Source organism: Anser cygnoides, chromosome 1 (assembly GCF_040182565.1).
Source record: "Anser cygnoides isolate HZ-2024a breed goose chromosome 1, Taihu_goose_T2T_genome, whole genome shotgun sequence".
Classification (NCBI taxonomy): domain Eukaryota; kingdom Metazoa; phylum Chordata; class Aves; order Anseriformes; family Anatidae; genus Anser; species Anser cygnoides.
The window spans coordinates 6,731,522-6,745,480 of NC_089873.1; the positions used below are offsets into that span (position 1 = coordinate 6,731,522).

Below are 13,959 nucleotides of genomic sequence, written 5' to 3' on the forward strand. Positions count from 1 at the left end.
TAGTGAAAGAACAAAGTGAACACTAACATTTTTCAAAGGTGGTGAACGTTCAGGTTTCACACGGAGTTAATATTTACTCACATTGGTTAATCAACAATGCTTTAAAACCTAGAATTCCATTAATTTTAAATTGCATTTACTTTTTTTCCCCCCTTTAAATTCAACTTGGATAATACCTATCCCACATATCCACTTCCCTAAAAACTCATCCAAACTGGTGGAATGTCCTGATGACCATAAATTTCATTACAGACTCATTACTTGCAGCAATTTTGCTCATCTGTTAGATGTGTTAAAACATATTCTGTAGTTAAGTACTCTACCTCTTGATTCGTCCTTGCTGGAATCCTTGCTCTGGGAACATTTTTCATTATCTTTAAACAAGATTGCAGGCACAAAAGCCTTCAAGTCGATGAGGTTCTCATAGAAGTTTCTAGCATCTTCATCTTCCCAAATACCCCCTTCCAGGTCATATTCTCCAGGCTTTCCTGGTGTGAAAATGTCAATACCGGGTCCATGTTCTGCAGAAATGTGAAACCGTAATAATGTTATTTATGCAATTTTCTCACCTTAGCAAGGGAGACACCTTTAAAGATAAAAAATACATTTAGAAACATGTTAGCCTGTTTATTACTACCATTATTTTCTCTTTAATATAGCAATGTATACTTTAAGGTGCTTTTAATAACCCAATCTGAATATATCAATAAGCTATCTTAATTTTTTTTTAATTTGGTATTGATAGAAAAAACAAAAGGCAATACCGGAGTGAAAGTTAAATGAAGTAAAGACAATAGACACATTATGTGGTATCAGAAAGGAAAATTAATAGACTTCAAGCAAATTAAAAAGGTAATTGCTCTGAGCATGATGAACCGTACCCAACTGTATTTGAAGAACAGAAAGTTTAAAAAGCTTGCTTTTAAAGTTAAAGGCGTTCAAGAAATACACCTTTTTAAAGCTCAAGATCACTTCTGAAAAAAGTTACACTCATGATATCAACATCATCTCTTAACCTAAAACTTGAAATTCATTAAGGTGTTGAATAGCTTTGTAAATTAAATGTTGTTCTCAGGAAGTCAGAGAGCCACCTAGTGACTTACCTGGCATAACACTATGTTCCTGCTCATAACCTCATGACATAAAATACACTTCGAATTCATTTTAGAATATTGGATCATAAAATTAACATACAGAAATTTAAATATTTTTAAAAGCTTTATATTAAATGGAACAATTTTGATCTTCCATTTATTCCTGTATTACCTGAAACAATCTGGAGAAGTTACTGTGACTACACAGCATATACAAGTCACAGCTGCATGCTACTTTAATAAAAAACAGTATTATTTCTTTCTTTACATCCTTAAGGGGGAAAACCTAAATCAAAATAAATGAAGGGGAAGAACTCATCAGTAAGAGGGTTTAGTTAGCTTTCCCACCACATCCAAGCCAGGTCCAGCATCTTGTTTACTTGCTTTAGAAGATGGCCTACCCTCAGGTGTTGGTTTGTCTTGGGGAAGGTCAGGCATATTTTCATCCAGAATATCGGCTAGAGACTGAGAATTGGCCAACAGCTTCTGATATGACATCGCAAATTCCTCATACTGCTTGTGCCGATCTTCACTCAGTTCTCCTTTGGAGTGAAGGATGCGCCTACAAAGATCAAAGTTACAGTAAGACAATCTTTTTTCTTAAAATCTACTCAATCTATGCTGAACCACTACCAATTTCTCTACTACACAAAGCTGACCTTCCTTCTGAGAGAACTGGGCATAGCCCAGATTAGACTGCCATAGCAAAAATTTGGTCAACGCTGTTTCTTCCCCCCAAACTATATTGAATTATTGAGTTCAATATAACTGAACGTAGTACAGTCACAGAAGTTCTACCTTCAGGTAGCCTTTTCTTTGCATACTGATAAAATATCCTTGTTTTTTTAAATATGATTATGCTGTAAGAGTACTACAAGGGTGCATAGCGCTGGAAAGTAAAGCATTCGACTAACACAAAAGCTGGAAAAAGTTGCTTTACATCTGTAACAATACAATTCCTTGCTGTTCAAATAATTAAGTGGAGGTTCATTGCAAGGAAGCTCAAAACAGTTGTATGTGAAAGCAAGCCCATAAGTTTCTCCAACAAACCAAGTTATTTCAAAGCTATCAGTCCAAATTAAGATGTTTATCACTTATTCTTTGATTTCTTTCATAAGAAGTGCCCCTACTAATTTTAAACTCTCATTTTTCAAATTGAAATCTGTTTTCAAAAGCAACTTGTGTTTGAAAGAGCGTAAGCGCTGCTTATGAGTGCACACTGAGGCAGCTCCAGGATGAGCTGCAGAATGGTACAATTTTAATCTCTTACCCATCTAACTACAGCTAATGCCCAACAATTTTTCAACTCATATTACTCAACATCTTATACCTGCTTAAAAAATGGTTACATTTGTTTTTAAAGAATATACAGTATAGTTCATAACTATTGACTTTTTTTTTAATAAAAGAACATTAGGCGCAAGTATTTACTTTTGTCTGCCTCTTTCTACGGCAGGTGGGTAGTGCATAAAATAAAACAAGTTCTCCTAAAGTTCCAAACGGTGTGTAACAACCGTACTTTAAGACTGTCACAAAGGCTATCTGCAGCTTTCTGAAACTAACAATTGTTTGTTTTCAATTAAGGAAACAGCTATTATTAAACATTCTTTATTATTTGACTTACAAACAACACCGAAAAGGCATTTGCCAATCTTAAAATCCTAAAAACCTCACAAAATCCACCTGACAAAGGGCAAGTCTTTGCCTCCACTTAAAAGGATTCCTTTTCACTCCCTATTGCATTTGGTTGCTCTGATTCACTTCAACTGCTGAACTGAGGACATGGGAATAACCTAAGTTTATCTATCATGTCGGAAAACACCAAAATCTGAAGTCAATTTTACCAACTTTTATAGAGAAGCACAGCCTTTCTCCACATGTATGTTCTTGTATTTTCTCATTTAATTCCTAACACAAAAGTTATTAAAACGTTTCCCCTTCAAGTTCCTTGGAAACTCATGGACTATAAAGCAACTTTGATAAGTATCAGTAAGTTACCGCCCATTTTATGTAATTTACTAAAAACAATCAAGAAGCACACTTGTGACTCCTGTAGTGAGTTACACAATTTCAAGAAAAAATACAAATAACAAGCCTCTTACAGAGTAGTGTCCCTAGAGAAGCTAGAAATTCCAAATATCCTAGATTTTAAACAAGAAATCTTCAGAACCTTCAAGAGTTTGAACCAAAAATACAGAACGAGGCAATCTCTGCTAGCACAAAGCTTGCCCCAGAAGGCCGATGACTACACTAGCATCAGTCTTTTATTAAGCAGTAAATACACAATAACATTCTTACCAACAGACCCAAACATTTTATAGTATAAAAACTGTCTAAAAGCCTAAGCAATGCGAATTCAGGGATATCTGTCTCGGGGTTTTTAGTACCAGGTTAAGAGTAAACAAAAGTCATTTGGGTACACAGCACATTCATAGTGTGAGCAAGAAAATCCCTTGTGCCCATTTGGGACTGTAACCTGACATAGATGTCTTGCTAGAGAACAAAAGGCAGTAACAGCAGCAGAAGTTCTATCTCCTGTCCCTCTTACAAAGGCACACTTCTAAAATATACATTACCTGTTTCTGTAAAAGAGAATAAAAAAATTAACAAGTTAAAATTAGCATAGACAATTTCTAAAGTGCAGTAGTTCAGTTTGGATTAATAAATGTGTTAAGTGCCAATACATAACCTTTCCACGGAGATAGCTATCCATTAGGTATATGCTTTAAATATACCAGTAGCCTCATAATCATGAGCAGCGAAACCCTGTGCTATTATAAAAACAAAAAAGCAAAGCACTGTAACAGCAGTAAAACTGCAGTCTAGTTTCCCACTCAGAAAACAAATGTTCAAAACAAATTCAAGCTAGAGCATATCAATTAGTCTTTAAAAAGCACAATTCATTTTCGCATACATATTACAGCAGAGGGGTAATTAATCTTATTCTACGTCTCTTTAGAATTTTGCAAAGTAGCACAACGCAAGTTCACCAGATCTTTTGTCTAGGTTAAGCATGTTTTAAGAATCTTCTACCATGCCTAACAACCACTTGTGAAAACTCCCACTAGAGCTGGGCAATCAAGTTGGCTCCTTCCAATAATACAGCCTGCACAGATTTTGCTGCGCTGTTAGCTCTGAAACCAGACAACTGTCAGGTTCTATACTAAAGTGTACCTCAAAGCAGTTTTCCTAACTACCCATTCGCAGAAACCTTTGTGTGCAATAATGATTTAATTTAATTAAGTGATATATCGGACACGAGGTAGAATATTCATTCCCAATTAACGAGGTTGCACAGCTGGAATTATTTCACGGTGGCAGTTCCCCTCCTGACCGATGATGAATTCAGGAGATGCTCACCTGACAACACAGCATAACCTAAACCGACAGCTGGCTGCTGGGCACAAGAGGGAACAGCTCGCTCCCATTTCACTTCACCAGTTCTGGGTTAACAGCGGGATAAAAAGCTGTTGCTAGCGGCAAAGTGGATCAGGTTTCAAATACACAGAGGACTGTTTTTTCCAATAGGATTATTGCCTCTTTAAAAAAAGAAACAATCATTTTTCAAAAATCCAATTTATGAAGATTTCTATAGCATTCCCAGGATTCTTACCAGCCAAATTTCTGTCTTTGACCTCATGCCTTAAAAATCCATAGGATGCAAATGCCGAGCACGTTATACGCAATGTAAGGGAATAAAATGCAGCAGCTTTTTTCCGTGTCTCATTTCTTAAAAACTTATTCCCCAACTTTTTTTTAAGCAGCTCAAATCAACATTTAAAACTTCAGAGACACAGAAATAATTTTCATCCAGTGATAAGTGATACTTCTTTGCATTCTTTCACCAAAGCAAAGCTTTGCACCTAAGTTTGTAGGGTAATTCAGGGTAGAAGGCACACGAAGAGGCCACTAGCCCAGCCTCCTTTTCAAAGCAGGATCAATGAGAGATCAGACCAGCCTGCCCAGGGCTCCATCCAGTCATTTTTATCGTCTTAACACCTCTTGGCATTTTTTTCCTACTTAAATTCCTTTCATAAAGCCTTTGCAACGCTCATTCATTGAAACCCTAGCCAGAACCAACGTGACCCAAACCAATCATAGTTGTGAAAGTATAAAAATTCATACTGGTTATATTAAAAATAACAACGGCTAAGTAAATAATATCCTTCTAGTAAGGAACCTGGAGAAATAATGCTAGCTCAAAAATCAGTTTACGATCCTGTGAAATACAACACTGGGCTGTTACTGGACAGGACTGCAGCACAACACCTGTCAGCACAGAGGGACGAAGTTTAAAGCTTTGATTTGGGAATGTTTGAGCATATTCTAAATGGACGTTTGGCTCTGTGCTGATGATCAGCATTTTAACTGAAACCTGTGGAGACCCAGGTTTCGTTTCTTTCTACCTGGAATGCTCCCAGAAGGATGTAACTACTACCATGTTTAAAGACCAGCAATTGGCTTTAGGCTGGCTCCAATAATGACATTTCATGATGCTTTAAAAAAAATAAAGCAGGTAATTATTTTAAAAATATTTATGCTTGTAACAGAAATTATTCAGATCTTAAAGGTATGTATACTCACACTATTTAATATTTAACATTTAAATAACATATAAATATTAAATTGTAATGATGTTTAATAATTTAATGTAACAATATTTAAATATTTTGATGTTTAAATAATTTAATATTTATTTCATATACACATTTAAGAGGATTTGAATGAAATTGACTATATGCCCTCAACATCTTAATATAGAATATTTGCACACAGAGCCTAAGAGACACCTTGTCAATCCAACCTTATCCTTCCTCCATACTCATTACCATTGACAACACTGGTACACTAAAAAAAGAGTAAACAAGCCAAAGACTTTGTGGCATATGCTCCGTTAAACACACGTGGGTGGAAAGGGAGGAATCAGACTGTGCCAACTGGAAAAGACTGTACCAGCTGGTAAATAAGCATTACTCTCAAGCTGCTATGGGAGCATCACCAAAAAAAACAGATTTAAGAGAATTAAAGCTCAAGGTCAACATCTACCATCTTTAAAGACAGAGTCTGGTTTTTTTTGCTTGATGGTGCAAGCATTCAGAGCAAGTTCAGACTTTAGGATATACAGCATAATACACTTATCTTCTACACACCACTAACAGACTTTTGTTTGGTGACAGATACCACAACAAGTCTAGGCATTTCATAAATGAACTATATTTTCCTCCGTAAATGAAAAGCAACATGTAAATGTCACCTGTTTTGTCTTTCAATATTCTGTAGCTCCCTGTGGTCCCTTTTCAGGTGTTTGGTCAAAGACGTAAAGTATTCCTTCAACAAATTCTGGAAGGGCTGTTGTTTCTCTGGGCTAATTATCTCACTAGGAGGAAAGCTCAAGTTAAACTTCTCTGCAACAGTTTTTACTTTCCTCGGTACCAAACCAGCAATGTCATCTCCACAGTGCCGACAAAAGCTGATAACCACAGAAACATGAGTGTGGGACTCTCGATCAGCGTTAATAATATTTTTAAGCTGCTCATAGATTAAAGACAAACCTTCCTTGTCAGTGAAAATCCCAACTATTGTCAACTCTGCAATGAAACGCAGATCAGTTCTCAACTTAGTAATGTTGGGAGTCTTCTCTTCTTTCCTTGCTTCAAAATGTTTTTTCCAAGCCTGAAGTAACGAGGGAGCAAAATCAGCATAGCGCTGGTGGAAGAGGGAACACAAGTGCACAGCGCAGTTCACATCCGAGATTTTCAGTTTGGCTTCCACAATAGAAGCTACTGCTTCTGCAATGTATTTGCTTAAATTCAGGCTGTTAAAATCATGGGACAAAGAGTCCCTTTGTTGCTCTGTAATGGTTTTTAGCTTCTTAACAAAAGCTGTGTTCTTCTTCAGACTGGAGTCTAGTCTGCTGAAGAAGTTTTCCTCGGGGCGATTGTCTGGTGCATTCTGGTTTTTGCTGCGAAGCTCTTTTCTTGCCTGATGGCGCTCCCAAGCCTCCTGATGGAGCTGATGTGCTTCCTCTTTTTCTCTAGGAGAAAGAAAAAGGAGTAACTTTTGTTACAGAGCCTTTCTTTCAGGTTATCCAGTTCAAAATCTTCCAGTAGTGCTAAACTCAGTTTCTTTTAAGACTGCCTTTTGGTATTTAACAAGTTAATCCTATGAAGCAGATGCTTTAGCTTTATGAACCACTGCTTATGTTTACTGCTCCAAGAAACAAGTCCCACATGTTACAAAATGGAATAGCTCTACGCAGAACACATTAATCCCACCAGACTTGCAAAATATAAACATAAAAGTCCATTTACTCCAGACTGAGTTAAAGCTATTACAGAAGAGGACAGAAAACTTTTAACAGCTTATTGTATATTGTTAAGGGGAATGTTTTCTTCCCAGACTATTGAAATTACACAGAGAATTTTAAGGAGGTGAAATACATCTGCCCCAACTAGGATTTGGCTATGACACTGTCCGCCGTCGTCAAAAGTGACATATTTTACACAAGAGAACGTCCAGAAACTTGTTTTTTTTTCCTAAAGATGCTATCTTCAACACTATAATACCTTTTGGTATCACACTGAGAAACATTATCTTGGTAAGATTGCATGTCGAAGTGCTAGGTTACATTCTGTGTTTGCCATCCAGATATCAATCAACTACGATGAAGTAAAAAAAACTACAGCCACCACTCACAGCACATTTGCTCCTATTATGGTTTGTGGACTCTTAAAACCTGTATTCTGGATTTTATGACACTAACATGTCTCCATCTCTTTATTCTATTACACAGGTGCTTTTAAACGATCATTGCATGGAGAACACTATTAAAAACCGATAAAAAAGACCAAAGTAACAAAGGTTAGGAGGTGAAAACTCAAAACTACGTAAAAATCAGAGCATGCTCGCCCAGGCACATACAATTTATAACACCACACACAACTTATTGTAATTAACTCAAACAGTTCATCTTTTATAGTTCTGTCCCCAAACCTCATAGCAGGACTACAGCATTTGGCACAGTTAAGCCATTAAAAAAAAACACAGCTTACTTCAGCTGAGCAGCTGCTTCTTCTTGCTGACGTTTCACTTCCTCCTCTTGCTTCTTTTTCTCTTCCTCTTCAAGTTTCTTTTTTTCTTCCTCTTCTTTCTTCTTTTGCTCTTCTTCTGCCTTCACTTTATCATCATCTTTCTTCTTCCGCTCCTTGTCTTCTTTTTTTCTTTTATCCTCTTCCAGTTTTTTCTTTTTGTCTTCGGGAACCTTTAAAGTCTCTCTCTTCACGCCAACCTTGACATCTTCTTTTGGCTTCTCCCTGGTGCTCACTGGTCGCCTTTCACCAAATTCTTTTTCTTTATTATTTAACGAAGATTCTTTCTCATCCATGCTTGCTGACTTTTTGCGCTCAGCTGGCATTGTGTTACCCGGGCAAACCTGCAGAATCAAAGAAAATACGTACTTTTAACTTGCTGTTGATAAAGTAAAGCAACTTTCACAGCCTGCCCATGCCCATTTAATTCTTACAAAGGTGAGAATAAAATACATCAGAATAAATTACAGACTTCACCTAAGTTTTCTGGAACTATGGAACGCACCTAATGAAGGTAAAAACTAAGCATTTTATTACACTCTTCCAAATTATAAAGCTTATCTCAAGATAAGATGGAAAGCATAATGATAATTTCTGAATCTAAATTATGACAATGGTTATCTGAACATACTGTGAAGATTTTTTCAGGACGAACTGTGAAGTAAAAGCATTTGAAGTTTCTACAGCCTGAGAAATACATGATCTTGGAACATAAGAAGAAAAAAAAAATCCCCCCAAAAAATCCAAAACTGACGAAAGAGAAGTACCCCGACTTTATAAATAAAAACACCTGATTCAGCAGCATGCACCTGCATCTCACTGACATTTCCACATGCCTCCCAAGACCATTCTCTCATCCCAAACCTCTATTTAGGATCACAGGATAGCACGGGTCGGATGAGACCTGAAGAGGTCCAACCTCCTGCTCAAAGCAGGGGCACTTCTGAGGTCAGACAAGACTGCTCTAGGCTCTGTCCAGTACGGCCCTACAATCCACCGAGGAGGCCGCACTACCTTTCTAGACAACCTTCTCCAATGCTTGGCTGTTCTCGTGGTGAGAGGGCATCATCACATTACCCTCCTTCCTCGCTCCTCCCAAAATTTCCCCACTCATTGCAAGCTTCTGCACAGCACAAGTAGCAGCTGGAAGAGTGCTCTGCTGACTGAGCCTCGCTGCCAAGAAACCACAAGGAAATGGTAACAGAAAGGCTACAGTTATCAGGAGTTAGCAAAGGCTCAAATTTGTGTCTCTCTACTCATTTTTTTTCCCCCTAAATGATCTGAAGAAGCTTTATCATCTTTGGGGTTTCTTGCCCTTTAAGCTGTAGTTGCATTTGGCAAAGTATCCAAAACCCAACATACATGGAACAAGAAAGTACAGAGAATAATTTAGACTGGAAGGAAACTCCGGAGGTCACCTAGTTCAACTCCCTGCTCGCAGGGGGTCAAGATCAGGGACGTGCCTTGTTAAGTCTGGAGCATCTCCAAGAACGGAGACGCCAGCGGCCCCTCCGGGCCCCTGTTCCCGTACTGAACATCCACACTGAAAAAACTTTTCTCAATATCATCCTTGACTCTCCTATGCCCCAACTCATTCCCCCTTCTTCTCATCCTATCCCTGCACAGCTTTAAGAACCCGGCTCCATCTTCTCCATGCTGTCCCCCCAGGTAGCTGCGGACCGTAACAAGAGCTCCCCTTCTCTTCTTACGGACCCAGTTCTCCCCACGTGCTCCGGTCTCCTGCTGGTTCCGGTGGCTCACTGCAGCATCTCAATGTCTTTCGCGGCACAGAGAGCCCGCAGCTGGACGTGGTGCCCAGGTGCGGTCCCGCAAGGACCGAATACGAGGCCAAGTACCAAATACAGAACCACGCCAGCCTGATTTACTTCATGCTAAATTCCCGTCTTCAAACTAAAATCTATCATCGGCTTTATTTTATTCGTCTTCATGCTCTCTGGCTTCAATCTGTTGATAAATCCTAAACCCTCGAATAATTTTGGGTCCTGAAGCACCGTGAGACCAGCCGTAAAATACTTGTGTACTAACAGAACTAGGGTCCCAGTTCTGCAAATATTTATTCATCGTTTTTATATATTCATGTGCCTCCATGTTAAATGCTTACACAGGCAGGAGTGCTGGGACAATGCCCAGTTACCGCCCTACCTTGACTTTTCTACATTTCAGTCAGGTTGGAGAGAGGAAATAAGGTGGATTCACATATTCCCTGCATCTACTCAACAAAATGAATAACAAGACACTTGCATTTCAACCCAACTAAGAGTGTTTCTAATATTATTTTCATCTCCTTTGAAAGATAACTATCACTAAGCCACCGGACTGAAGGAAGTCTCTGTTTCTACGTTCCCTCCCCCCCCACACACACAACGCAGTAACGCAGCAGGTTCATACACAGACTATCCCGCACGGAAACGTGGGTTACGTTTTCTCTGCTGTTTGTATGTGTCTTCTGAAGAAAAAATTGGTTGCAAAACCACATGATAGTCACGCGCAGGCAGCGACACCTCAGCAATAGAGAACCTGTTCAGGATTTGGCCTCTCTGACAGCAATTGGCAGCAGCGGCAGCAGAGAGCCATTTCTGAGGCTGATTTATGGAAGCAGGGCCGATCAAATCAGCACAGCTTACACAAGTACCAGCATATTTGGCTCCCGAATGCTTGTCTACAGCTAAGAGGTTACACAGCTCAACGTCTCTGAACAACTCCGGTTTCAAAAAAAAAAAAAACAAAAACCACCGATTGACTTAAAACAGTGTCATTAAGAAATCAATACTTAAAACGCCACCAAAAAAAAAAATTTAAAAACCCAAGCAGCACCCAAGACTCCCTCATATTAAAGGTCGGGACTAATTTTCCAGCTCTGTAGGCCAGTGAAATGGGAGCTATTCCTCACGGGTTGACCTGGGAGATGTGAATCCTCTACAGATCTCACATAAAGCAACAAGAGTTCATTACTGTTTTCTCACTACGAATCCACACTGGAAGTTCCCAACAGTTTAAGACAGCTAAACTATTTCTCCCACCACCAAAAAAAGAAAAGGAAGTTTTCAGCATTTAAACATTGCTGTAACATACTACTAGCAAGATTACACCCGTTACTACATTGCACGAAGACTCTTCAATAATTGTATTCAACTTTTTCACCAGGAAGACTACGAAACAACACACAAGAAGAGTAACACATTTTTTAAAGCAAGATAATAAATTGCGAGCTAAGTTTCAAACGAGAACAAAAGGGTTGTTTGATTAAAGAAATGTTGGAAAGGCACATTGTAACTTCAATGCTCCATTATCTTTGTCTCCCATCTGTTGGTAGTAGGGTAATTAAATTAAAATTTGGAGACGATCCCAAATATCCAGCTAGACACACATAAAAGTTTTCAACATCACGTCCACTCACCAAAATCATTACAGAACTTATCCTATTACTTTTAGGAAGTCAAAATTCTGTTTTAAAACACGTGTCCTGTTTGCTCATATAAAAGCAAGATAAAAAGCTGGGCTGAAAAGAAAAGGGACGGAGCGCTGTGATTTCACTAGGCGATAGGAAGCACTTTCACCCCCACAGGTGAACACCAATGACAAAAAAAACAGTTGGTTTATGATAGATTCCTGTCCTCTAACGCACAATACACACGTTGCAATCCTTCTCACTACCTGCTAGGTACAGCTCCTTATCTTGCAAACCCTTCTGGTCGTACTGACACCTCATTTAAGCCTACCGATAATTAACTGCAGGAGGCAGGCAGTGCGACGGCTGCCTCCAAGCTATACGCAGACCGATTCACTGGTCAGCGCACAGCGCAGAAGCGTCCACAGAGCGCATGCTATAGCCCTTCCCTCAGCAAGAATGTTCATTTAGACTGAATTATTTTTCTCAGTCGCTGGTTCTAACAAGATCTGTAGAGAGGTTATACCTCCAGAGCTCCCAGTTTGGCTGAAAAAAGGTTCAAAAACTAGTGGAAGCAGAGAGAAATGGAAACGGCAGCAGGCTCGCCTAGGTCTCATTGCCACAGGAAGTCAGGCCACGCATAGTTTGGTCCAGATTAAAGGCACAGTAAGGCAACTCCGAGAGAAACTTATCGATTAAAACTTTTATTTAGTACCTAATACTTATGTGAACGTACTGTTGGAAAGACAAGATAATGACACAAGCTTCAAAAGCCAGTAAATAGGAGGAACCGGCACTCACAGCTGAAAATTAGAAAGTACGGAAAGGACAGACAGGAGACAAGGGTTCCATATGCTTTTGGGCTTTCAGCAGTGCATTCCTGTAATGACATTTAAATTCTTTGGAACTAGCTTCTTGGTTCCATCACTTACAGATGCTATCTTCCCAGAAGAAACTACTAAGCCTCCTTTTTCACTATTTGATCTACATTAACTCACTCTAATCTTATTTAAGAGTTGCGGGTATTTTTTATTTTAGCTGAATTTCTACTTAAGCTTTTTTCACGCCAATCTTGGTATTTGATAAAGTGACAGAAGCAGCTCACAATACTCCAGGCTCAGAAGTTTAAATAAATAAAAGTTCAACAATAACAAAAGTTTTCCATTTATGCTTTCCCATAAACATTGCCCACCTAATTGCTTATCCTCAAGGAAACACAAGATTCACAAGAGATATTCAGCACTATTAACGTAGCCGCTATTCAGAATAAAAGGAGCAACATCAACACCTTAGCCTGATGCTCTAGATCCTCTCAAATCGGTGAAAAGCCGTAGCCAAAGACCGCAGCACCACAAACTTAAATCTTTCTCAAGTATAGCGGGATGAAGACACAACTTTACTAAACTAACGAGGAACACTGAGCTTTTTCACACGCTTTTCATGCTGCTAGCGGGATTTAAATTGATCACAGACATTCCTCCGTTAGGTACGCTGTTAGGTAGGGGGGCTACACAACGCAGGCAACAAGTCCCGCTTCTGACACCGCGAAAAGCATCAGAGAACGAAGGAGCTGAGCAGGGTTAGCAACCCCATCGCTAGGGAATGGAAGTTTTGAGGAGCTGCGGTGCAAATCAGGGCAGGGGCCGGCGGGTTGACCAGCCGGCCGCTTTTACTTTCGCTTCCACGCCTCCCCCAGGAGCGTTGTGTTGGCGGAGCTGCCCTGCCCTGGGGGGGGGGGGGGGAAGGGGAGTGAAGGCAAATCGGTGCGCGTGGGACAACAGAACCGCTGCGGTGTTACACCCCCGGCTCCTCCTTCTCCCCGTCCCCCGAGGGCAGCCGTCCCCAAACCCCTTCGCTTCCCCCCCTTCCTCCCCTTCCCCTTTCAGCCCCCCCGGTGCCACCTCACGGCCCCGCCGCCCCCCTCAGCCCCCCCCAGGCTCCCTCAGCGCCTCCCTCAGCCGCCGTCCCCGGTTCCCCCCCCCCATCTCCGGTTCCCCCCCGCCGTCCCCGGCCTCCCCCTCCCGCCCCCATCACCCTCCCTCCCCTCACGTCCCGGTGCTCCCCTCACGCCCCCGCCCCCGCCACCTCGGCCCGGTGCAGGCATCGCCCGGCCGCCGCCGCCGCCGCCGCTCGAGGCCCCCTCTCCCCTCACGCCGCTCTCCGTGCCCGCGGCCGCCCTCCGCGCTGCCTGAGCCGAAGCGTCGCTCCCCGGGCCGAGCCCCGCCGCTCGCCTCCCGCCGCCCAACCGAGAAATTAAGGGTGAGGAGGCGGCTCGGTGCTCGCCGTTGTGGCCGCCCCGTAAGGCCCGGCGGAGGGAGGTTGGTGGAGGCAGGGAGGCAGGCAGCGCGCGGGGCAGCCCCGGGTGGGG

The 13,959-nt window shown here is 41.0% G+C and overlaps 1 protein-coding gene across 4 annotated transcripts in view; it reads right to left on the reverse strand.

Moving 5' to 3' along the window:
- UPF2 (UPF2 regulator of nonsense mediated mRNA decay) overlaps nucleotides 1-13,959 on the reverse strand; it is a 62,946-nt gene extending 48,987 nt beyond the window's left edge. The window contains exons 1-5 of one of the 4 annotated variants that reach the window (XM_048062606.2): nucleotides 13,677-13,959; nucleotides 8,147-8,526; nucleotides 6,349-7,128; nucleotides 1,496-1,656; nucleotides 324-521 (exon numbers count right to left, since the gene is read on the reverse strand). In XM_048062606.2, the coding sequence (XP_047918563.1) occupies nucleotides 324-521; nucleotides 1,496-1,656; nucleotides 6,349-7,128; nucleotides 8,147-8,508 (1,501 nt within the window). In that variant the 5' untranslated portion in view covers nucleotides 8,509-8,526; nucleotides 13,677-13,959. Of the gene's footprint in view, nucleotides 1-323; nucleotides 522-1,495; nucleotides 1,657-6,348; nucleotides 7,129-8,146; nucleotides 8,527-13,673 lie in introns of all 4 variants that reach the window. The other 3 variants (XM_048062607.2, XM_048062609.2, XM_048062610.2) reach the window with 3 other exon arrangements.